This window comes from Manduca sexta, chromosome 22 (genome assembly GCF_014839805.1).
Source record: "Manduca sexta isolate Smith_Timp_Sample1 chromosome 22, JHU_Msex_v1.0, whole genome shotgun sequence".
Classification (NCBI taxonomy): domain Eukaryota; kingdom Metazoa; phylum Arthropoda; class Insecta; order Lepidoptera; family Sphingidae; genus Manduca; species Manduca sexta.
The window spans coordinates 6,918,046-6,944,816 of NC_051136.1; the positions used below are offsets into that span (position 1 = coordinate 6,918,046).

General features: G+C 34.2%; 1 protein-coding gene and 1 long non-coding RNA gene across 3 annotated transcripts; one reads left to right on the plus strand and one right to left on the minus strand.

Annotated features, from left to right (window-relative positions):
• The first annotated feature begins 856 nt into the window (after window positions 1-856).
• On the plus strand, window positions 857-5,186 carry LOC119190219. The gene is made up of 2 exons (XR_005112817.1): window positions 857-1,159; window positions 4,582-5,186. It is a non-coding gene; the product is annotated as an uncharacterized LOC119190219 (long non-coding RNA).
• Window positions 3,016-26,095, minus strand: LOC115442611 (DENN domain-containing protein 5A). 2 transcript variants are annotated; one of them, XM_037441556.1, is made up of 23 exons: window positions 25,705-26,095; window positions 25,514-25,623; window positions 23,519-23,689; window positions 21,425-21,660; window positions 20,673-20,817; window positions 20,233-20,377; window positions 19,859-19,993; window positions 19,161-19,351; window positions 18,763-18,868; window positions 18,309-18,458; window positions 17,875-18,056; window positions 17,370-17,581; window positions 17,034-17,234; window positions 12,771-12,927; window positions 12,196-12,463; window positions 11,184-11,379; window positions 10,659-10,909; window positions 10,437-10,579; window positions 10,237-10,355; window positions 9,350-9,534; window positions 5,701-5,883; window positions 5,238-5,448; window positions 3,016-4,729 (listed from the first exon to the last, which is right to left on the minus strand). In XM_037441556.1, exons 1-23 carry the CDS (start codon window positions 25,802-25,804, stop codon window positions 4,552-4,554), a joined length of 3,975 nt encoding a protein of 1,324 aa, XP_037297453.1. In that variant the 5' UTR covers window positions 25,805-26,095; the 3' UTR covers window positions 3,016-4,551. The 2 variants fall into 2 exon arrangements, with proteins under 2 accessions (XP_037297453.1, XP_030023561.2); XM_030167701.2 differs by lacking the exon at window positions 17,034-17,234 and having other exon boundaries at window positions 3,017-4,729; window positions 25,705-26,094.
• Window positions 26,096-26,771: the final 676 nt, after the last annotated feature.

Consider the following 26,771-nt stretch of genomic DNA (forward strand, 5'->3'; position numbering starts at 1 on the left):
GGGGGCTATAAGTTTCGTGTCGTCAAAACTTTAACTGTGAACGTTCACTTTAATATTCTATCTATGTCTCTATTAGATTTCTTTTGTTTTGTTGACGAATTTTCTCGTACAGGGAACAGTTCGCACTAGTTCGCTCGTCAGCCGCGTTTGAGTCAAATTCTACGGAGTTTTGTTATTGATTTTATTAAAAAGCAATCCCCAATTTTGGACTGCCCTTTTAAATTATTTTGTTCTGGGTGTGAAATTCCAAAACATGTGACGATACACAAAGAAGGGAGGGTCCCACACATGTGAACACATGTAAGAAGGACGGGGAGAGGGGTGAAAAATTATAAAATTCGTATGACGTAATTTATAGGTGGCACATTACTAGTTTACGAATGAAGTGCATTTATTGAAGTTACTGTAACACATTGTATGCTTATAGCATTTTTTACTTTTTTAATATAAAATATAATATGATTCATTATTGCACATAATAATAATATCATTACCCATTGTCATGGATCAATTTCGTTAGAAATGCATGTAAATTGTGTTTCCAACACAGAAATTTTGCAAAACATTAAATTAATATTCTGTTTCAAATACTTACTAACATTAATATGCTGAATTACTTTTTCCTTCGCATATACAAAAGCAACAACTAATGGATGTTGACCCAAAATGGAAGAGACCAGACTATATTTATCATAATATGAAACGTATTAGAGGCATACTACGCCTTGCACATTTTTCGAGACTTATATTATCCTAATTTATATATGGTATCTATGGCATGCGATCTACGTAATGCCATATTCTGGATCTGGCTATTTTAAAAAAACATAAAAAAGTTAAGAGTCTAAGGCATTCACTTGCGCTAGTAAAAATAATAAGGTGTAGAACATAACATTCTCGCTTTTCTCTTAAAAGTAATGTAGCCTCAATTTAATAAATGATCTAACAACAAATAATAACTAATCATAAGACTAAACAAGGGCCTAGATAAGATACCATTTGTAAGCACCCTTCATAAAATAAATCTTTGGGTTTACATATGTGGCAAGTAAATACACAAATCAAACTTAACAAAAAAAAAAATACTAAATATAAAAATCACCGGACCCTGCTTATTCAAATTCTACAGAGAAAATATTCTATGGGTACTTATAACAAAGTGAGTATTTTTGGCATTTACCTTGATCATTACAACCAAAAGGCTCTCACACACACGGCAAAAATTTTGTAAATTTGTCACAGTTTAAATAGAGTTAACTATTGAAAACATATATATCGTCGCCTCATTATGACGTTTGACATAATTGTATTATATATTGAAGTAATTGCTAATTTTAATAAAAAATTAAACATTCCATTTTGATATTTTAATATCAAATACAAAACAATAAAATGGAATTCATCCAATAAATTTCACGGCCATCTCAAATGACGAATCATTATCTGCGACACGTATTTTAATACAATGATTTTAGTTCATCACCTCTATTCATAACAGTATAAATACTTACAAAGTGCCATAAATTAAATGGAAGAAAAAAGTGGCAGTAGTTTTTTTTTATTACTAGTTGTCATCATATTTTAGCCCTAAATGGATTATTATTTTCTGAATGTCATATTATACATCGTCGAGTGGAATTAGTAACAATTATTGAAAGAAGGTATAATTATATAATTATATCCCCTGGAAACTAATTAATTTAAGTATTATATTTACCACATTAGTACTACTTGTCAGTTTTATCTTTCAACTCTGTAATGTTTACTCCCACTGCAGAAAGGTATTTTACTTGATTGTTTTTTTTTTTTTTTTTAATTGAATTATATCAGATCTATCAGTATAGATTTCGTAAATCTGCTCAATAATAAAATATTTAAGTTAGTTACAATCCTTTAAAATTTGGCAACCCAAATTTATAAACCATAATTAATTATTTCGTCTGAAAAATCATATTTAGTTTTATAAGTAACTAGCTTTTGCTCGCGGCTCCGCCCGCGTTATAAAGTTATTCAGGCTAAAGTTTTCCGTTATAAAAATAGTAGTTTCCCGGGAGCCTATGTTCTTCCCAGGGTCTCAAACTGTCTCCATACCAAATTTCATCTTAATACGTTAGGTAGTTTTTGAGTTTAACACGTTAAGGCAGACAGATGCAGCGGGGGACTTTGTTATATTATTTAGAACTTTTTAAGTGAAACAATCCCGTCATACATCATTGTTGCATAACTTTAACCGTTTACGCAGCGCAGGCAACGGAAGCTCTCAAAACTCATAATTTTCCCCGTTTTTCCAACATGTTTCATTACTGCTCCGCTCCTATTGGTCATAGCATGATGATATATAGCCTATAGCACTCCAGGAACAAAGGGCTATCCAACACAAAAAGATTTTTTCAGTTCAAACCGGTAGTTCCTGAGATTAGCCATTACTGCTCCGCTCCTATTGGTCATAGCGTGATGATACATAGCTTATAGCGGTCCACAAATAAAGGGCTATCCAACACAAAACGAATTTTTCAGTTGAAACCGGTAGTTCCTGAGATTAGCCATTACTGCTCCGCTCCTATTGGGTATAGCGTGATGATATATAGCCTATAGCACTCCACGAATAAAAGGGCTATCCAACGCAAAAGAATTTTTCAGTTTGGACCGGTAGTTCCTGAGATTAGCCATTACTGCCCCGCTCCTATTGGGTATAGCGTGATGATATATAGCCTATAGCACTCCACGAATAAAGGGCTATCCAACGCAAAAAGAATTTTTCAGTTTGGACCGGTAGTTCCTGAGATTAGCCATTACTGCCCCGCTCCTATTGGGTATAGCGTGATGATATATAGCCTATAGCACTCCACGAACAAAGGGCTATCCAACGCAAAAGAATTTTTCAGTTTGGACCGGTAGTTCCTGAGATTAGCGCGTTCAAACAAACAAACAAACAAACAAACAAACAAACAAACAAACAAACAAACAAACAAACAAACTCTTCAGCTTTATATAATAGTATAGATTATATTTTATTTGTTTAGGTACTTTTTTTTATGAAACCAAGCGTGTGTCACGTCTAAATAAAATCTTTTTTTAATATCACAGTTAGCTAATACTATTATATAGAATATTGATAAATTTCTTAGAATACAAAAATAGGGATTCCGACCTACACGACGTGTAAGAAATACTTATACCCCCAAAAATGACGGTAGCACAATAAGGGCAAAAATTCACCAGGTGTCGCTTAAAGAGCAGTTGAGATTATTATATGGAGATCAAAGTAATTTTATAGTTTTTTAAAGTAACAACTATGTATTGATTACATGTTGTCAGCCAAGATAATACGATTTCGAGATAGAATAATATATAATAATGTACAAAGTAATAAACATCCAATTATAATAGTTATAAAAAAAACGTTTTTGGCATAGATTCATATACATGGTAATTTTTATTACAATCTAATTTATGTAAATAACTAAACGAAACAAACACGCACGCACTGTGCCCTTCATCAGCATCAACAACATTCAGAATAGGGACCGAAAAAGTTACTCCTTTAAGGATTTATGCCAATGTCAAGAAGTAATAGTATGAATTTAAAGAAACACTTTCAATCATAGTAAAATACCCTGCTGCTGTGGGCAAATAGGTATGGATTAGTTCGCTTTGAAGTTCTTTAACATTGTTTATAGGTTCATCGTTCAAAACATTTGTTTTATTTTAAATATGCAAGAAATAAAGAGAACAAAAGAACTATTTGAATTTTATTGTGAAGTTCTTTTGCCGGAGCCTTTATTTCAATATTTATATTGTACGCAATCTATACTACACCGTAGAATATAGAGATCTTACTTCGAGAAGAAACAAAGCAAGTGTGCGACATTAACTTGCGTCGTTACAAGAACACATGCGTCTGTTGTTATGCATTAAAATAATAAATCTACTGTGTAAGTTCTATATTATATCACAAAGTTTGACGTTTTATAATAACGACATTGTCAGATTCAACTTTTCCAAATGTAAACATATTTCACTTTCTGTAAAATTACCAAGAATAAACTGAAATATTTACAAATTCCCGAAAATATATCTTTACTAATATTATTAACCTGTTACTCTCCAGATAAGAAGAAACTATCGTGTGTGCGTAATAATTTGTGCGACTGACATAACTCGTTGAATTAAATAAATCCCAAGAGTAGAAGCCCATAAACCTCATCATGGTCGTTAGAATGGTCTTCATCGTCAGATCGGAAGGTCATTGTACATTTGCGAACTGATTCCAAACTCAATTTTCAGTAATGATAATTGCATTGTTACTCTCAAAACATGAACAAAATAGACTATTTGACACAGTCTTATACATTTTATGTTAAAATAATTATTCATACGACCCGGGGTTTCGATCTGACATGTGATTTGGAGTTATTGGGTTTTAAGAACTTCAGATTTGACACGTGTACTAGAGATTCTAATCTAAATTAATAGCATCAAATGTATGGCGGTCTTACGTCTTAGATGTTTGAAAAACAATCCTTCATGTAGACGTCTAAAAATAATAATTTAAATGCCTTGTGTGAGTGAATTTTCCAGAACGATGTCGAACTCATCCAGTGGCTCCAAAATTTGCCTGAGGAAGGTGAGCAGACCACGTTTGCGAAGAAAACTCTGTTCTTCATACATTTCGGCGGTAACTCGAGTCATCGACATTGGGACTAACATCCGATGCAGCCAATGTTCGCTGTGAACAATATGTTATTATTAGAAGAAAAAACGTACTATAAACAATAAATCATAGATTAATTAAAGAGTAGTACAGTAACCCACGAGTATAAAAAAGGGGCGTAAAATCACTTGCCAAGACGTGTCAATTAAGATAGCTACATTTATTTCAGTCGATTGGTGGGGCGATTCCGCCCATGGTTACTTGTAATAATAACGTTATAATATTTCTTGTTGTTATTATATTTTTATACAAAATTGGAATATTTTCTAAAACATACTTTTTGTAGCATGAACTGTTTTTGAGATAGTAAATAAATAGGCGTTATTTATGCTCTCTAATGTTTTATGGCTATTGTAATATGTTTCGACGTCACATCAGCTAGCCAAAATAGCTGATCGTTTAATTTTTTATTGTTTGAACAATACTGTAAATTCGTGTTTTTTACTAAGTAATAAACAAACATTTAAATCAGTTTTTTTTAATTCATACTTACCTATTAATCTGAATGTTTATTACCACTCACCGTAAACTGAGGCAAATAAATAATTGAAACTTTCCGTCTTTGCCGAGAGAGCGACCCACAGTGTTAATTTCGTCCATTAGATGGCAATAGCATCGCCATATCGCCCTGTGTTCTTGATCCTGTCTGCAGTTGTACGCCATGCCGCAACTTTTGTTATTTTGAGCAGCAGGCTCGTCGCATAGACTCATTTTGAACTCATCTTTTACTCTTGCTAAAAATATGATAAAACAAAAAAAAAAACAAATTTGATTTCTGTTTTACATAAAGGCGAGCACGGATTTGGTCCTTGTATCGGTCTGCAATTATTTTATTTTTATACAATTTGAAGTAAATCAAATATCTACAAACTGAAAATCTCCCAGACAATTAGTAAGACTTACATTAAAATAAGATAGTAAAATAAATTTGTCCCGAATTATGTTCTGAAAATAGAAAAGACAAGATATAAACATTCAAAACTCACTAAAATAGTCCCAAATAAAGAGATTTTTTCCAAACAGGCGGGCCGACTTGAACCCGCATAGAAACGCTTGCTCCAAACATTTGACCAAACCATTTTCACCGCACAGCAACACACTCAGCGAATTGGCGTCTTTGTCCCTCTTCGATTGATAGTGCCATTTTACAATGGCGTTTACGCAATCTCCTGCAATAAGAGTTATGTTTCAAAATATATGTGGATAATTATGTTCATTCAGTCGCCGCGCTATTAGCGCCCTTTTCAAAATATCAGCAAATAAATACTTATAATGAAAATGCAGTGCAACAACACTTTGCTATGAAATATAGTCAATAACTAACTTCATAATGGTCACTAGCCTTATAGTAGTAACTTTAGTAGTATAGATGAACAATACGAGTTAAAATACGTATTTGGATGTTGTTTTAACTTACATTATATTGTCGAGAAACCAGGCAGGTTTGGGAAAATAATGAGCCTTCGCAGGTTGCCTAACAGGTGAAACAGCGCAAATTATTTTCAATAAAGGAAAGACAAGCATATTTATAATGTATATAAAAATACAATTTTACATATTATATTAAAATATTACGTATCTTTAAACGATATTATGAGATATCGAAAATTTACACATAGATAGGTAACCGAGCAGACATTTTTTAGAAGAATTATTTTCAACATATTTGTATAAGTTGATCCGCTCATGGACACCATAAATCCGACACAGAAATATATTATTTATCATCATGTTTACTGGTTTTGCAGGCAAATTACAATAGGTAGTTTAGGGATGGGATCTCATATTTATTGAATACACTAAAATATTATTTCAAGATATTATATATTTATTAAGCAAAATCCTATAACATGCTTATGAATTAAAATTTAGTTTCAAATATTCCATTTTTATTTCATGTCACAGGTTTATTACCCGACAGTGGGATCCTATAGTTTGTGGATTATTCCAATTTTAAAGGTCGAAAGTCCAGTCGAGTTTTATTAGTTTATATTTTTTGTTAATGAACCTTATTTATGTATAATTCAATATACTGGCAACTATTTTTTTTTACTTTTAATATAATAAGTAATTATACAATATTGTAAATAAAAATATCAGACCTATATCACATACTGACCCACTGCAATCCATTGTAAATAATCGGTTGAAATTTTATCTTAATACATTTAAGTAATGCTGGTATATAACGTAGATACTAATATAAATTGTAACATAAGTATTGCCCACATGCAAATGGGTTATCTAGCATATAAATACTATATAAATTCAATGGAGGATATTTGTCGCATAAATCCGACCGAGTAATCAAAAAGTTAAACCCATAATACTTATTCTAAAGGGTAAGTTTAATAAAATCTATAATTATGTACTAAAACCGCATAATAGCACGGCGTATCACAAAGTAGGATTTCAATTCATTCACTCCAATTATCGACTAGTTTTATTTGATTATTAATTTCTTCGTGATTTGATAAAGGAGTTCACACTTTAATTTATTTAACAAGTAAACGCCTGCGAATCATGTTCAAATCGCCGAAGAAAAGTATTTGTAACTAAATTAAAGAGAATAACAATAGATGCGGCATCGTAGACGTAGAAAATCGACTGAGCATTCCTATTCATTCAACACGCAAAAACGTTAAGAAAATTTGGAAAAGAGAAGGCAAACGTGAGGCCCATAGACATAATAGAACTGCGCTATCGATCTTCACAAAAGCGACATTTGTGGCCACATTACTTTTGTGTGTTTCTACAATATCGTAATTTTACTAATATTGCTGTCTGCGGCATTTACTGCTTAGACCATTTCGTCTGTATAAAAAAATATGTTAAGGGTAATTTATCTTAGGCAAAAATTACGATAGCCGTGCGTGCTTAGATCAAATTTTTAAGGTCGCATGAGATGTCTACATTGTATAAAGAACTTCATTAAAGTAAAAATATTTTGTATACTTTAAAGTATCTGATATTGTGATAACGGAAGTGATTGAATATTTTCCTTTTATACATGCAAGTAAAAAAAAAAACTAAGAATAACAAATCATTATAATATGATATAAAAAATAAACATAACATGCAATTGATATCTAAAATTACTTTAATGGCCACACTAGTAAAGCAATTTGTGACTGACAAATGACTGGGCAATGTTAGCTATGGTGGCATATCGGATGTCGAAGTATGCAATAAAGGTAAAAAACCAAGAAAAGTATAATTTAGAATAAGCATCACAATAATTATTGTTTAATACAGTACATGATTTTATAATAGGGGACCGGCCTATGCTTGATTTTGTACATTATTCTATATGTAATGGTTAATAATACGAAAAAGAAGCACTGCTGCGAAAATTGCATAAAAATTGGTTAAAAAATGAGCGAGCAATTCATATTTAAAATATTCTTATGTACAGAAGTGGGCGCGATGTGGGGATATCGCTTCATCTCTTTCTTTAGCCCGCATCGGAATTCCCGATGACGTCACGTGTGGGTATTTCGTCTCTTTTCTGTTTCTTGTAAATTACCCTTTCCACCGAAATTCAAAGACTTATAACTTGTTGATTTTTTACCGGATTTTAATAATTCTTTCTGTGTTATAATTTATATTACGTAAATATTTGATAATAGTAAAGAATAAAAATGAGTCCGGTACCCTATTATTCACTGCTAATATTATTATTAAGCTGTAGGAAGAAGCGTGTATAAAAAGTAATGATTAGGCACTTTATTTAAATAATGTTTTATTAACGCACGTTACTTCATGTGACTAAAATAAATACTGTTCAGAATTTAGCTCTTGAGAGAGAATGTATTTGCTCAGACGAATTATGAGATCATTTTACATAAAAAATGTTTGATCCCTTATTGAACGCTGAAACTGGTGAGAGTCTTGCATTTTAATGTTAATAGATATTTTTTCCTTACATTAGCTGGAGTCTATTAACACCAACCGAATCATGCATGAATATTTTAAAGTAACTGTTTTACTATGCAATTTATGGCGATTCCTTATTGAATGAAGCAAAACATGCTCTATAAGTGCACCAGTCTCATTGACAGAAAAGGTTATACAATACTCGTGCAACCGAATTACTCTTCGGCGATATCTAAGCAAATGAAGTCAGCCGCAAACCAACTAGTGCGGCCACGATGATGCTTTAGCTCTAGGTTTAATACTAAAGCCCGGTCCTAATTATTACTCCTGAGACTTCATTGGTCGCGTGCATTCCCATGCTATGAAATAAAAGTGATGCGACATCGTGCGATTAAAGGTGTTATCAATAAAGTTATATAAGTAATATTGAACGCGCTGTAAACAATATCCACGAAAAGTCTAGTATAATTGGGACCAGGCGTTAGCAGTCTGGTATAGGTCGGTTATCTAAGGCTGGCACGCTCACAATACTCAACTTAATACAATTTTACAAAGAGACAGATCAAAGCCATTCAAACATAGACAAAACTACATTTTTTTTGACAAGTAACATATTAAGTATGTCTTTCAGAGTACACACGCACGATATGTGAACGTATCGTACGCGCCAGCTCTAGACAACCGAGGTACAAGCATGGTGTCGGGTGGCGGTAGTGGGTACTGGCTAGCTAACGACAAGAGTAGTGAAGAGCGGGGCACCGATCATGTGCTGTATGGTGGAGGTGGAGAGGTGCGTGGTGGGCGTGTGCGGCGCGGCGGGCGCGGCGGGCGCGGGCGCGGGCGTGGGCGCGCGCGGCGCCGCGTGGCGCATGCGCGCCGCCACCAGCAGCCGCTCCGTCGACCCGTCGTCCACGCCCGACCCCAGCCAGCGGTTGCACGGGAACCTGCATATCATTAGAGATTGACTCGCCCGCGTGACAATAGTTTTTCCAGGACATATATTTGCCCGGGATAAAAGATATCCTTATAGCACTCAAGACTAATATTTGTTACTATTAGTGAAACAAATATAAAAATCGGTTCAATAGTCCCTGTGATTAGAACGTTGAAACATACGGACTTCAGCTTTATATAATGGTACAGATATAGATTCATTGAGGAATAAATGTAAAAACAATAACTTCAAATGATTTTTCTTGCACAAGAGTTGATAATGTAAAATAAGCCTACTAATGCGTCCAAATATACCGAATGCTGTAACTTCTCACGTGTGTTTTTTATTCATGTGCGCACATGGGGTCGCTTGTACCTCGAACGGAAACTGTTCAATATATTGATATCTACCTTGTCGCACTTTTGCTTTTGATGATGTGTAACAATCACAACAATATCTGTCCGCTCGGTAGCCACAAAGGCTACAGTCTTCGAAACGTCGGGAGAAAATAAGAATTAAAAAAAAACCGCGATAAAATCGGATAGTAGTTTTATTTCGATGATGTCTAACATCATTGGGCTGCTCGGGAACATTTTGCAATGACGCGGATTGGATATAATATTCGGACGCACTCTGAGAATCAGTAGTAGTTATGTGTAGATATATTAAAATATTTAGACAGCGATGGGACTTAAGTATTAAAAAATCTTACGTGTAAGTGTGTCCAGTGACTTCATTCCTCATGAATACTTGATCGAGCAGCCACCGCGGTGATAAACCGGAATTATCATGTCCAATACGCAAAGTCGATAATATGCCCAAATTTTTATGCTGAAAACAAAATTAACTTATGGGTAATTTTAAAATATTTACATATTATTCGAATTTTTAAACACTTGCTAATTAACTTACGTGAAAAACAAATTCATTAGTATTCCGTGGTATGGGTATTTTTGGTGTAGACTCCCCGTTTGCGCCAGAGATTGAAATCCAACAATTTGCAGTCGTCTGACTTGCTTTACGTGATGGCACAATTAAAACCCGGTAAGGCAATTCTAGAGACAAAACGACAATAAACAATACAGTCATCAAAGATTAATATGTATAATTAGTTCATATTTATAATTTACTCACTTGTGGTAGGATAAGTATTAGTGAAACATAAGTAATCGACAGCGTTCAAAGTCAGCAAATGATATAAAAACTGTTCTCTTTCCTCCTCACATCGAAGAAAAGCAGTTCTTTTGTACTGAGATCGCAATAAAGTGGTATCGGCAAGTAATTCCCGCAGATGTTTAGATAATAATTTCTTTTCTAGCGACAGTCGAACCCAAGCGCGAGCGTATCCTATTTCGGTTTTTATATCAGTCATCGCTTGCACGTTCCTGTAATAACACAAGATTTAATAGAAAGGATTAGGACTTATTCAAAATAATGTATTTTATAAGTTTGTTTAATAAAAAAATTCGTACTCTGAAAAAAATATACTTAGTATTAATACATATATGAACAGTCCCTCTGGTCATAATATTTTATGATTATAATCTTTATATATTGGATATTTATTTTAATACGTAAACCATCAGATGCGTTAACATTATTCTAAATATAATATAGCTTGTGAAATGTTTGTTGAACAGAAAAACATACAATCCTAACCTCATATCAAATGTGAGACTTTCAGGCAGTGGTCGCAATGGGTTTGGTGGCTGCGTAGATTTACGCTCTAAAGTCCCTGAATTACTCAATCGATCTCGCGAGCTGTCCCGGGATCCACCTCGGGAACTTTCCCGGGATCTGTTGGTAGTGCTTGCGCTTTGTTGAGCTTCTACCTCTGCGCCCACAGATGACAAATCTAGAAATTACAGGGATACATAAAGAGCTTTTAATACCCGAGTTCTAGACATATGTTTATAAAGACGCACGCATATTAATGTATCAGTGCGTTACGAGATATTTGTAGTCACATACGATTACACAATAGAGCTTTTAAACTAGCTTTGAAGTTAACTGGACACGTGCTCTCACTGTCTAAAATGAAATAAGATAATCACTATCGTGTTAATTACATGTTCTTATTGGCGAGACTAATTACCCTAATTTTGTCTGGTTTTCGGGAATAAATATATTGATAAAATTGCCAGCACGAATAATGATAAAAGAGAGGCGTTATATTTGATTTAGTAAATTGACAGCGTGACAATGTATGAATACTGATACGAATAGATACTTACAGTCAAGCCGTTTACGCAATACACACCAAGCTAACGCTGCATATTCCAGGAAAGATTAAACACATTTTTAATACAAATACTATTAATTTCATATCAACTTATCGTCATATACGGGCGCCGGAAAGGAGGTGCAAGTAGATTCATGTTAACCCACTGCCCGGAAATAAATCGCAAGAAACATGTTACTGAATAAATCTGCAACAATGGGAACTATCGACCACAGAAGTTTTTTTTGATAAAGCTTTTTTAAAAACCAGTGAGATTTGAATTTGAAAAAAAAATACTTAATGATATTATGTAGTAAGGTGCGTAGGTGCAGATGAAGCTCCCTAAAAACTAATGTTGGCGCGCCCATGTCGTCATATATTCAAAACTTAAAATTATGAGATGGTATCAAAATTTTGCTGATAAGATTGATATTTCATAAAGTGACTTACCAGGAGTAAGATAATTGGGGTCAATCGGTTTTGTAGAATTGCTACATTGTTCTAGTTCTTGGTAATTGGTGAGATGCATCCACAGCGCCGATTTGCCCATTTTATGTTGCAAGCCGTGCGACCACAGTCTTTCGAGCAGGTCGCACAGGGAGGCGATCATAGTGCTCTCTTCTAGACCGGTAATCGATACTTCACTACCGAGTCCCAAGTCCGACTCTTCAGTCCCCATTTTTTCCAGTAGCATCCTTTTTGTTTTGCTTTTGCATTCCTGGATGAATAAATATTAAGATTACAAATTATTATAGTATACTCGTTTTTGTTTTCATAATTTTGATTTACCAGCTAAAGTTAATTTTTAGACAACATTTTTGAGGCTGAACCAAATTACTTAGATCAATTGCATTAATAGACATTTCGTAGAGGGATGTCACGGATTGTGCTGCGCGTGGCATGGAACGTAAAAATACCTAGTATTACATGGTAAGTATATGAGAACTTAAATGCTAAAGTGTCAATATGTATTCATCGAGTGATGGCAAAATTTGTTTATTTTATTTGCTATAAACAAAAAGTACCTTTAAAAGTTTTTCAACAAACGTCCTATTATTCTGGGCAATCGCGGCTGGCGTGACTTCAGTGGATAACCTTCGGCTGATATCGCCTAGCAGCAGTTCGGGGGGACAATCTTTTACTTGCCACTTCGCATTTTTTATGCGCTTCAAACTATTTGTCCTGGAACATTAATCATCTGGATTTTAATATTACCCCAAACAACTTATAAAATAAAAAAAAAACAACCACACGCAAAGCAATATATGCAAACAGCTAGCAAATCTTAATGCAATTTTTAACAGATTAACTATTCATTAAATAAGATATTTTCCAATTTTTAAAACACCTTTTAAATAAACAAAATTAAGTAAAGCAGATAATAGTTGTTTAGATGGTGCAATAAGATATAAAATTTATTTTGTTACAAACTGTCTTTGGTCACTTATTGCATTGCAAATTCGTAAATCAATAATACAAAGTTATGGCTTAACAAATATCTTTATTGCGTAAACTGAAACAATTCATTTTAACAATTGAAATAATTAAAAGTTACATTTATAAACTGTATTGGAATGAATCGAGGCATGTTAATATTTTACAAAAAGAAGCAACAATGTATTTTTAATATGAATAGTTATATTCATTACTTTCATACTAATAATAGTTATATTATTAGTAAAGAACATTTCTACTAATAATAGTTATATTATTAGTAAAGAATTCTTTCATTAACATCTACATTTGATTGCATTGTACACAAATGACAAGGAACTACATACAATATACTACATACGTTAACATACAAGCTTTTCATGCTTTCAACATTCCATGCAGGTTTAGTCGACTATCACATCAATTAACGAGAATACACTATAATAAAATAATATACACAATCTTTATTCAGTGCAAACGTGCCAATAATTGTCATTCTGAAACCAGAATCGTCAAGAAATCATCTAATAAGCTTTAAGAAACAATTTAAGAACCTAAGTTTTAATGACGATTTTGAAAGGTTATGGCTTCAGAATACTAATAGCCATCAGATTACGAAAGGCTCATATAGTCTAATGGATATTTTAACTTGAAAAATTTCCTTTATGTTTTTTCTTAATACAAGGTTCGCAATAAAAGTTATTTGTTATTAATTTTTTCTTTAGTTTTTATACTTATATTGATTTTAAAAATTCAACCATAAATAAGAGATTACTCTTGAATAAATAAAAATGGAAGCCCTTATCAAATTGCAAGAGCCTTTCTAAAGCTGAAAGAGAAATGATCCACGATAATAAATATAATCTCTAGTAATATCGCATACTAAATTCTAATTAATATTAATTCGGATATGTTATCTAAATTATGCTAGTTATACGAATGAGCTACTCTAAGCATCACAATGTATTCAAGCTGGCCTATTATAGCTTGCTTTAGCAAATTTTATTTCTGAAAAATTATTGTTCTCGATATTTATCGGAGGATCTTGTTTAAAAGAACGCTTTTTTTCATATTCAAATCGGAATGTTAATGGAATCACCCGGATGACTATTTGACTGTCTGTCACTTTCCTCAAGACTATAAAGAGCAATGCCTATTTCACGCCCAGTTCGTGGACATCATTAAACAATTAAAGAGAATTGCTTATAATTTTAAATATTGTTAAAAGACTCACAGAAGTATTTGTTTCATATATTTATTGAGGATACGAATGAATTTGTGAATTTTAAAATCTCCGAAATTCAAAGAAGACATATTATACTAAAAATATAATCGTACATGTATCAGTAAGAAATGACAGTAAAATCAAATCAAATTAAAATATTTTACCAATTTTCGTTTTAATATTAGTCATGAAATAGGGCACCAAAATATTCAAATGAGGATAAGCGTCTGTTGTCTGTTAAGACAGATAATTAGTGATTCCATTAGTTTTCTGTTTCTGTACATGAAACACTAAAAATAAGTAAAAAAAAATAATTTGGTGTACGTCTTAAAAACATTGGCATAAGTAAATAAATTACTTCCATTATTAGAGTTTGTGACAAAGTTTTTCAGAAATGTCTTGCTGCATGCTGATAAATTTACATGCACCATGTCATTTTATGCGAACTGCGGAACATCATAAGAAAACCTTGCATGCATTACATAGAAAATAATTTCGTATCAAACAAATAAATGTCGCTTAAAAGAAAGAATTTACATATCTGTAAACAGTAAATTATCACTTTATACTTGTTTATTGTTGGTGTCATACACCACAGGAAATATTTTTTTATTCTAATATCACAGTCTAAATATTCATCGTGTCATCGTCAGCGACTACCGACTAGGCGAGGTTGTTGACAACATTTCAAAATGTAATCGTGCCTAAAACAAAAATACCGTTTCTTAATTTTTCTACTCGAGTTCGATTATGTATATTTAATATTTTTTTAACACTTAATTTCGAAAAAAAATAATTAAAATCCGATAAATATTTGATGACGTCATACATATGGTTGAATGTAATAGTTCCTTGGTCCACCTTACTATTTATTTAAAAAACTAAGACGCCGTCATTTGTCAATGTCAAATGTCCATATTACAATATGTACGTCAAACTGTCACTTTCAAAGAGAGAGAGAAACTAAAAAAACTGTCACTTATCACGTCTTGAGCCGTATATATAACGTCATTTGGTGCTTACATCGTTATAGAATAAAACAAAATTCAGAGTGAAATCATGAATGAAAAAATCGGAATTTTGAAAAAAGAAAAATATGGGTCTCGTAATTTTAGATCTAGTATATAAAACATTTGAGCATGTTGAAAAAATGAAATGTTGTCAATTGTGCAGTACCAGGCCGATGGAACGTACCCGAGTCGCCTTATAGTAATAATATTATAACTCAGCCGTGTATCAGCGTTAATCGCACATGAATAATGTAAGCGGCTTCGACGGTATATGCGATGACGTATTGTATGAATACGTATACTGTGTCAATATAATTATCACAAATATTAAATTATGCATTTCATTTTTAATACACAATAAATCATTAATAATACAGAGAAGTTGCCTTACACATCTGGCAAGAGATTCATGATAGAGATTAAACAAAAGTGACCAAATGTTCTAACAAAATAAAAATAACACATTAATTCATACATACTACAGAATAGTTGTCTTTACTAAAACAATGTTTTTTGACATGTCAGGTTCAAAATTGCATGCTGCCACACAAGCCAACAGATGCCTCATGAAACAAACTCAACAACACTTCTCAACCCACTCACCGAGTGAACAGATTCATATTATGGCAATATTATACAGGATATATATTATATATTAGGAATCATAACATATAATATACACCTGTAAAATAAATAAAATATATAATAATATAAAAAAATACCCAGTACTATACATTAAAAGTACAATAAAAACTTTGCTGAAATCGTTGCCGTATTAAATGAGTTCAAGGAGTATCGGGATAGCAGTATATGAATCTAATAAGCTTTTTATTATTATTTCTAATTCGCTTATTATCGTTAGCGTGAGACGTTTGTAGTATTGGAATCTTATTTAGGAAAGGCACTAATTGTCAAGGTCAATTTATCGATACCATGGTTGTTTTTTTTTTTTCATTTATTCCCTACCTTATCAAAAGGTAAGTAAATTATATGATTTTTATATAAGCATCTATAAAGCACTACAACAAGAGACTATTGCGAATAGCATGACTTCCTATGTTAAGTCCCTTTTATTACCATAAACATTTAAATAAATACACTGGTAGGTTTTTTGTATACATAAGTATTCACTCGGTGTGCGTATACTGGTATGTCAGTCACATGCAAGCTTCGTAATCTGTACGGATTGCGAACTCTGGCGGACGAGGAAATCGCTGTTCTAGACGTGAAAACGTATTCTGTCACTTTAAATGCTTGCGATTATTTTATATAAGCAACAAATACAGATTTTTATGGAAAATATTATAGTTTCAAATATAAAATGTAATTTAAAAATATGATGGATTATAAAATTATATCACAAAAATGATGAATGATGCAATTATACCAAATACAGGTACCGTTAATGCAAAACCCTCGCACTCAATAATGTAGTGATAATGAAAAGCGATTTCCTGTCCATGACGGGGCGCGGCGCAGTCCGTGCCGGCGTGTATGCTGAATGCAAGCTCTGTTAAGCGGCACGCGCGTCCGACGCGTGTGGGTCGTGTGGGTCGTGTGGGTCGTGTGGGTCGTGTGGGTCGTGGGGGTCGTGTGGGGCGTGCGAGTGCGGCGCGCACCTGGCGTCGGGCGCGGGCGGCGCCTGCAGCGCGTGCGCGTCGAGGCGCGCGGGGAAGGCGCGGTAGTAGGCGGCGCGGTGCGGCAGGCGCTCGCCCGGCGCGCCCACCTCGAGCTCGGCGCGCGGCGCGGCGCCCCCGCCCGCCGCGCCCCCCGCCCACACGGCGTACCCGCGCGCGCCCAGCGCCTCGCCCCCGCGGCGCCTGCAACGCGACCGCAACTGTCAACGACCCGACCCCGCGTGCTAATGTATTAATGGCCCGCTTTTCCCGTTCCCTGTTCGTGCGGTACCCGATTTCCATTCGAAGCGAGCAATATAAAACGTTCCATACACATACCTGATCGACTTTATCCGATGTTCGAACGCTTGCAGGTTTGCGTCGTACTCGCCCCAATTGGCCATGATCTTGTTGTCTATTAGCGTCGCGAACATTTGCGTTTCGAGGAATCTTGACAAAAAGGGACGATGACGTTGCGGTTGGTCTGACAAGAATGACGCTTTATCGAAATTAACCATTGATTCGCGCGCAGTCAGCCAAGATTCGCGATCCTGTGAACGTAAATATTACATAATATATAAACACTGCATATCAATAATATAATATATTATAATTATCAATAGTTCCATTAAATGCTTCGCATAATGTACTGTTTGGTAAACCAGTTGTTTTTATAAATTTTCAAATGCATCTTTTGACAAGCACGTATAGGGGACGTGGCGGCTTTGTTCGAATAAGTTTTCTTACGAAACTACTTTTTAAAAAAAACGTATTGCCAGTATAATAGTAAGAGAACATCTAAAAAAAATGTTAAATAAGTATTTTTTTTACATGTTTTGCTTACCTGATCAGGCATGATGACGAAATTTTCATACATGAGGAACATGTGAATAAATCTGTTCAGGAAAGTTTCTCTTATTATTGTGTTAAAACGTATGTCTTCGTTGTACTGCTCTTCGTCATTGAGTATTTTCTTTTTAGTTGTTGGCATTACTGTTTCCGCGTCGACCTCGTCTATATTTACACCTGACAAAGAAAATATATTTTGATTAATTTAAAACCTCTTTTTTTTTAAACGTAACATTACGTATAGCGTGACCAAGGAAATGGTTGGGGGACACCACTTTCACTTATGGTTTTATAGTTAAAGTTCTCAATATAAGATATGAATTGTATATATTTTTACAATACGGCGAGGTTTCTTATCCTCCAAGGCAGGCTATACAATCAGTTCCACACGGCGTGAGAGCTGACACGTCAGTGTATCAGTGGACGCACCGGTCCGCTTGACGATGTCGACGATCCTCTGCAGCGCGTCGAGGCGCAGCGGCGCGCGGCGCGTGGGCGAGGCGGGCGGCGACGCGTTGAGCGGCCGGCTCTCCTCCCACTCCAGCACGTCGTGGAACGAGTGCTTCCGCCGGAGACCACCTGCAACACCACCAATATCATATCCAATATTCTAAATTCATGTTTGTAGAATAGTAACCGCTGAATGGATTTGGATGAAATTTGGCACACAGTTAGACTATGTCCTGCATTCACAGTTAGGCTTATTGCTGCTATAGAAAATATTTTCATTTTTTCTTTTTTTAAGTAGATGGCACTAGTGATGTAAGTAGGGCGCTGCGGATTGCTACAAATGACAGACAACACACAACTAAAACCGGTACATCCGGATTCTAGATACCTTCCCAATTAATAACAATATTGAATATCAGAAGTTATAACACACCTGATGGCAGGGTGCAGCTACTGCTCATATTGTCATTCATATGTTTATAGGATGTCCCGTTGAGCGGCACGCCTAGTTTAGTCGGTTCCGTTTCCGGTCTTTGAATCTGTAAGTTTGCATGAACAGTGAGCGTTAAATGAAGAGTTAATTTACGCTAACATCTATTAATAAATTCTAAAACAAAATTAAAGTTTATAATATGTTGATAGCGACCCGCACACTAATGTCGGTCAACCACCTAGAATGTCACAATGAAAGTGACTCATCAGTCGATGTCGTTTAATTTTGATGTTTGTGATTGATCAATGCGTCAATCACGTGTATCTCAACCAATCCCAAAAAAACACGAATTTGAGTTACGCTTTTTTGCCACATTCAAAACTATTATTATTTTTTACCTGATGTTTATCCAGTATATGATTGAGTTCTTCAATGAACGGTGTCCGATGTGGGAATATGGGTAACTCTTCAGGTAGTTGAATATCAGGTTTGTCAATATCCACTAAACACAATGCTGCCTCTGAACCTAACGCTATACTTCTAGGCCCATTGGGACCCATTGTCATTGCAGCACTGTCTGCATGGAGACCTATTCATTGAAAATAAATAAATTAACGTTATTCTGCGCACATTCATAATTATCTCCATGGTGTAGGAAATTATTTAATATATAAAATAAAATTAGACGATCATGGATCCAATTGATTATTTAAAGTAGAAACATAACATGCAGTTAAATTACGATAAACATAAGTTAACAGCAACAAAATTTAAGAGACTATTATTTTTTCATTGGTCATACAGTGATAAATGAGGAAAAATTGTATGTCTTACCATGCTAGTAGATAAAGTCATACAGACAAACAGGAAATAATTGACAAATAAATTAATATGTTTTACCAGTTTCAGTTTTTGTTTCAATTACTGTAGTATCCAATATCCATTTATATAATATTATGTTGTAAACATATTGCATTTATAGTCAGAAATCACTTGAAATATTTTTTTATATGTATATAACTATATATGTTTATATATGTCACTTAGATGTCATGAACTGCATAGAGTTGTGATGTTACAATGTGAGTAATGTTACCCATAACGAACGGCACGGGCGCGTCGAGGAAGTGGTAGAGCGGCGCGGGCAGGATGGGCACGTACACGTGCGCCCACGAGAACGGCAACAACAGCGACACGATGCACTCCGCCACCAACATCAGTTTGTTGTAATCTAACAAACATTTCGAACATATTACTCGAATTTTTTCGTCCACTGTTGCTTCTGAATATTTGTATTAATTTAGAGTCATACACGACGTTAAAACGATAGCTATCTATACCTTTACCAGCTCAACAATTTAGCGCATAAAAGCAGAAAATGAGGTTTCAAAATGTTACAATTATGTATAACAAAGTATGTTTAACACAATTATATAAAATTATTAAAAAAATATGAACAAACAAGCTCACCACTTGACCTCAGCAAGACTTGATGCTCTAACAATACACAAGTAAACAATTGTACTACACATTCAACACCCAACAAAGAAAACATGACACGTAACGGATAATCAAGCAGTGGTAACTCTTCTGGCGGATTTGGCATTCTTATCACCTGAAATTAAAGAAAATATTCATTAATTTTATGATCACTCTGCATTTTCGGATCTTCTACTTGGTTCTTCTATAAACAATGAACTTTAGTTCCCTTATCATTTTTGGTTACATGTATACATATCTGTCTTACAGGGGTAGGCAGAGAGTATGAATTGTTATTGTGTTAAATTATGGCACACTCCTAAGCTTCCTCTGATTGAGCTGTCTACAATAGATTATATATATTTCTCCTCCATTTCAGAAAGTTAATAAGAATTTATTCATATATGTACACATTATAAAAAGTAACTTACAACAGGTATCGGATCGAGGTGTGGTTCTGGCGGCGGCACGTATAGACGTAGCGCCTGTCCAGGCAGCGGTACCGGGACTTCGTATAACAAGTTATACACGTAGGACTCCGGACTAAGCCCTGGACCTGGTTGTCTTGGCAATGATCTTTAAATAAATTATATTACATACAGTACAATGAATAAAGAAAATATGTGAGGCAGTGGATATTCGTAGACTAGGCGAGTATTATTATTTTGTAACTTAAATCACATATAAGCATTTAGTAACAAGGTAGAAAATATGTAAAAATGCGAATTTATAAATGTATCTAATATTTTTTTATTCCGTTATATGTTGGTGGGTGAGTAAGACAAATATTTAATCCATATGTAGCAAGAGGCCTAAATTAAAAATTTCAATAAACTGCAACAGACTGTACCTATCTGTAAATTATGGTAAATATACTGTCGGTATTGTAGTGTCATCAGCACAAGTTCAAAGTTTAAACTGTCACTGGCTTTAAATCCAATAGGAGTCAAGAGTGAAGTTAAGCCAGAAGGATTGATCGATTCATAAACTACATAATTAACTTGTTTTTATGCCTTATGTACACAAGTTTATTCATCAAACAACCTAGTTTCTGTACCAGTAATTAGTCGTTAGATATATTGAGGAAAATAATCATCTGTTTACATATAACAAGTGTTTGTATAGATATGCAAATATAAAGTTTATGTTCAATGAATGACATAATAATATTAACTTTTCTTACCTAAATAAATTTTCTAAGAACAACTGTGCAACCCGTACATAAGGATATTGACATATAAGAGCAATACTTTTGGCTACATATAGTTTATCTTTGGCAATATCATAGTAAGTCAATGCAGCGCCTGTATGTGGAGTGAGTTTAAATGATCTTGGAAGAGATCGGGAGCTTTCTTTGCCGGAACTTTTTCTGCATCCTGGAGGCGTTTGTCCACTGGACAACTCCGTGATGTACATAGCCTGGTAAAATATGCGAAAATATTATTATTCTGTGAATCAAAAATTTATGCAATCTTTTTTAGGCAAAGAATAGAGGAAGTCAGGTATGTTCAGTGGATGTACCTGCAATCTGTAGATCTCAGTGTTGTTTGCATTATTCATATTATTATCACAAAATTCAAAAAATAACTTATATTATGAGCAACTCATATTTATTGCTCTAAATGAAAACATGCAATACGAATTTTAATCATCAGAACTAGAAACTGACCATACAACCTCACAGTTCATGGTCCAGGTAAATTAACATTGCATTAATCTTTGATTCTTTATTTCTTTGTGTAAACAAAGTTGTATACACAAATCTATACTATTATATAAAGCTGAAGAGTTTGTTTGTTTGTTTGTTTGTTTGTTTGAACGCGCTAATCTCAGGAACTACCGGTCCAAATTGAAAAATTCTTTTTGCGTTGGATAGCCCTATGTTCGTGGAGTGCTATAGGCTATATATCATCACGCTATACCCAATAGGAGCGGAGCAGTAATACCTAATCTCAGGAACTACCGGTCCAAACTGAAAAATTCTTTTTGCGTTGGATAGCCCTTTGTTCGTGGAGTGCTATAGGCTATATATCATCACGCTATACCCAATAGGAGCGGAGCAGTAATGGCTAATCTCAGGAACTACCGGTCCAAACTGAAAAATTCTTTTTGCGTTGGATAGCCTTTTGTTCGTGGAGTGCTATAGGCTATATATCATCACGCTATACCCAATAGGAGCAGAGCAGTAATGGCTAATCTCAGGAACTACCGGTTCGAACTAAAAAATTCATTTTGTATTGGATAGCCTTTTGTTCGTGAAGTGCTATAGGCTATATATCATCACGCTATGACTAATAGGAGCAGAGCAGTAATGCCTAATCTCAGAAACTAGGAGTTTGAACTGAATAATTCTTTTTGTGTTGGATAGCCCTTTGTTCCTGGAATGCTATAGGCTATATATATCATCACGCTATGCCCAATAGGAGCGGAGCAGTAATCGCTAATCTCAGGAACTACCGGTTCGAACTGATAAAATATTTTTGTGTTGGATAGCCCTTTGTTCCTGGAGTGCTATAGGTTATATATTCTCACGCTATGACCAATAGGAGCGGAGCAGTAATGAAACATGATGCAAAAACGGGGACAATTTATTAGTTTTGAGAGCTTCTGTTGCGTGCGCTGCGTAAACGGTTAAAGTTATGCAACAATAATGTATGACGGGATTGTTCCTCTTAAAAAGTTCTACAAAAATATATCATAAAACAAAGTCCCCCGCTGCATCGGTCTGCCCGAACGTGTTAAACTCAAAAACTACCCAACGTATTAGGATAAAATTTGGTATGGAGACAGTTTGAGACCTTGGGAAGAACATAGGCTCCCGGGAAAATATATAGCGTGACTTTTATAACGGAAAACTTTAGCCCGAAAAACTTTATAACGCGGGCGGAGCCGCGGGCAAAAGCTAGTAGATAATAATATGTTGTGGCTACTTACAACATATTATGTAGGAATGTTTAATTTGGGACTTGTGATCAAAATGTTGTAAGAACTATCACAAACATTTCACATAAGCAATATTTTGAGTTATATTTGGGGTATTATATATTTTCTTCCATCAGCCTTGTGATTTTCTTATGATTTTGATATGGTTTCTTTTTTATCAGTTTTAGATGAGTGCAATGGTTCATTTTGGTTAAAAAAAAGTAAAATATTATTTTTTTTTTTTTTTTGGACTAACCTCTTAATTCAATCTTGCACATAACATTAAGTGGTGCACATTTCTTTCCAAAACACAAATGTTGTAAATTTATTTAGAGAATAAACAATAATAGCTTACCTGCAATGTGTGCATTGCGCTGCATATATTTTTGTTTCTAACTTCCTCATAGAAAATAAGACTAAATCCATGGTACCTTGATGCATTTTCTCTAGTAACTAAAAAACTATGGAACCTGGGTTCTAATGAATGCTTCTGAGTTCTAAATTGAAGGCCAGCTGGCAAACATAACTGGAATAACAAATATTATTATAATATATACTTGCACTACAATAATTATTTATATATCAATGGTTGATAGGCTAATTGACTTAAGCAAAATTTTGCCACACTACATTTCATACATTTTAAAAATCAGCTCTTTTTCTATGTTATTTTAACCTCATTAAAAATGTTTGAAAAAAATGTTGCTTAAGTCAATTAGCCTTTCAACTGTGAATATTATCCTTTCATAGTCATGATAATACAAAGTCAATTATCTCTTAGTGATCAATGAAAACACTGTGTTTTGATTTGCTGAAATAGTGATTTCTTATGTTTACGCGAATGTTAGACATTGAAATAAAAACTAAAAACTATTTAAACGGATTTTATCGCGGTTTTTTATATTATTATTTTCTCCCGACGTAATCCTGATCGGACCTTAAGTCATACTGTGTATCGGAAACAGACCCATACTGATAAATATCTGAACGGTGAATCTCACCACCATCCAAAACAGTTAGCTACCGTGGGCAAATCATTGTTTCAGAGAGCACAAGGAATCTGTGACGAGAAACACCTGGCCGCTGAGCTACAACATGTCAAGCAAGTACTGCGAGACAACAAGCTCCAAATTCCACGCCGCCGTCACAGAGACCGAGTGAAACCAGCCACAGTTGAACGTGTTCCGGTTGTACTACCATATGTGAGAGGAGTCACCGACAAGATTGGCTACATCCTGAAGCGTGCTTCAATAAAAACCTATTTCAAGCCGCCTAAGAAGATTAGTCAATTTTTACTACCTGTCAAGTGCCATATACCTCTGCAAGAACCGGGTGTATACAAGATAGACTGCAACTGTGGCCTCTCTTATATAGGACAAACAAAAAGAAATATAGGGACCCGCGTAAAAGAACATATAGCTGACGTGAAAAACCGACGCTCTACGAAGTCTGCAGTCGCTGAACATTCTGAAAGAGGCTCCAATCATTATTTGCGATTAGACAAGCCACAAATCCTTGCCAAAGAACACCGATTCCTGCCTAGGATGATTCGCGAGGCTATTGAAATTAAAAAACACCCAAATTTCAATAGGGAAGATGGTTGGAAGCTTGCACAAGCCTGGGATCCTGTTCTACATTTAATTAAATCGGATCCCAAAAGACCGGCTGCCAGACCCCAAGACACTGTGAGCTCATTCTGCGTCCTCTAGTAGCATTATATGTACTGGCTAGAGATTTATCATATCAATCACAAAAAAAAAATCTAGTCTATAAAATATTTTTTTAAGATCCTCACTAGTCATCTGCAAGTTACACTATTATTACAAAGAAGCAATTGAAATCAACATTCACTGAATAAATTTAACTGTTCCCAACTTCTTAAATATAAAAAAGTATAATACTTTTAATATGATATGAAAGATGATATAAATAACACATCAGTTTATTTTAAAATGATTTAATACTTTTGAGTACAGATTCAATCTTATTCATATTATTGTTAAAGTCATTTACTGTACTGAAATTCTGTATTTGTAAATTTGTTTCTATTGATGTAAAGGTACATATTATTTTTAGTGTAACATTATAGTAAAAAATATGTAAGTAGTCATATATATCATAAATAATATATCAGCCCTGTATTAGATACTGACCCACTGGTGGGGTCTGGCCTCCTTTACTACTAAAAAGCACCAAGTCTTTGTCTTATAATATTAATGAACAAGAAATAATATTTATATGACACTAAACAGTATTGGGTATTGAAATTTCGCAAGCTAAATTTAAGACTCGTACTTACGCTAAATTAGATGAATATATAAAAAGAATAGATTATTATTTGAGGACTTACCATACAAATTGCATGTTCATCAAAGGGGTTACTTGTTATATTATCTGGGTAATGTGCTAATACCTTCCCTTTATATGACCTATCAAGAGGAGATACGTGTAAATTATCTCCTGAAATAAAAATAACAATACATTAATTGCGCTTATAGTGAAGATATCGCACGGAAAAAATGTACTATGAATGTAACTCACCGCAAAGTCTGTCCGGCTCCAATCCTGAATCAAAATCAAGCCCGCATATGGCAAAGTAATCCGCGAATCGACATCCTACAGATAATTCAGAGACAGACATATTTCTATCGACCCGTTATATTTACTATTTGAGACACTTTCTCTTCCAGTCACTATTTGCTTGTGAGTTTTGCTTCATTATTGTAAGCTCGCGTCTACTTTTGTGCATATATTTATTCATTTAGTTTACACATGTTCACTTTTATGCATATTGATGATATTGAGACAATATAATTATATTATAAAAAGCGTAAATCCACTGCTACTACACAGACATTCCATTTGTTAAACTTCCACTGCCAAGCAGTGTTTCCATTGACGGTTTCGGTTTTACCCTAGATTTGTTAAAAATTAGACCATCAAATATTAAAAAAATCCCTACTTTCAGGTGCAACACCCTAAAAAATTTGATTTTATTTGTTTAATAACATAAAATCAGTATCATCTACGTACAATTATACCATTATCGATAAACGACTATTATCCAAGATAAACCGTGTAAATATTTTAAAAGTGCTACATCATTAAATATCTAGTAATCTGTAAATTAATATTTATGGTAAAAAGGTTTCTGTAATTCATAACAAAATAATCATTAAATCAGATAATTATATAGTATGTATTTATGTTATATTTACCAGATAATATTTAGATATTACGAAATTTTCAAAAAAGAGAGCCATAAACTAAAAACTTATTGTTCATTATAACAACAGAAAAATAATACCCCAATTATCTTTAAAGTCCTAAGCATATCTTGAAAAGTAATCTGTAACATTAATTTATTCTTAACAAAAAATAAGTCATGTTGTGTTGATTGAAATTATGCCATTTCGCCCCGAAGCAGGGATTAGTATCCTAATGTGGAAACACCGGTGCCGAGTGCCTACTGCCTGTATTATCCTCAGAACAAGACATTGAGGTATTATCACAGATCACAGATAAAAGATTCTACAGAATATTATTACTTCAATACGAGATAAATTAGTACGTTATTATACTAATAAAATTATCTTTACCAGATAGTT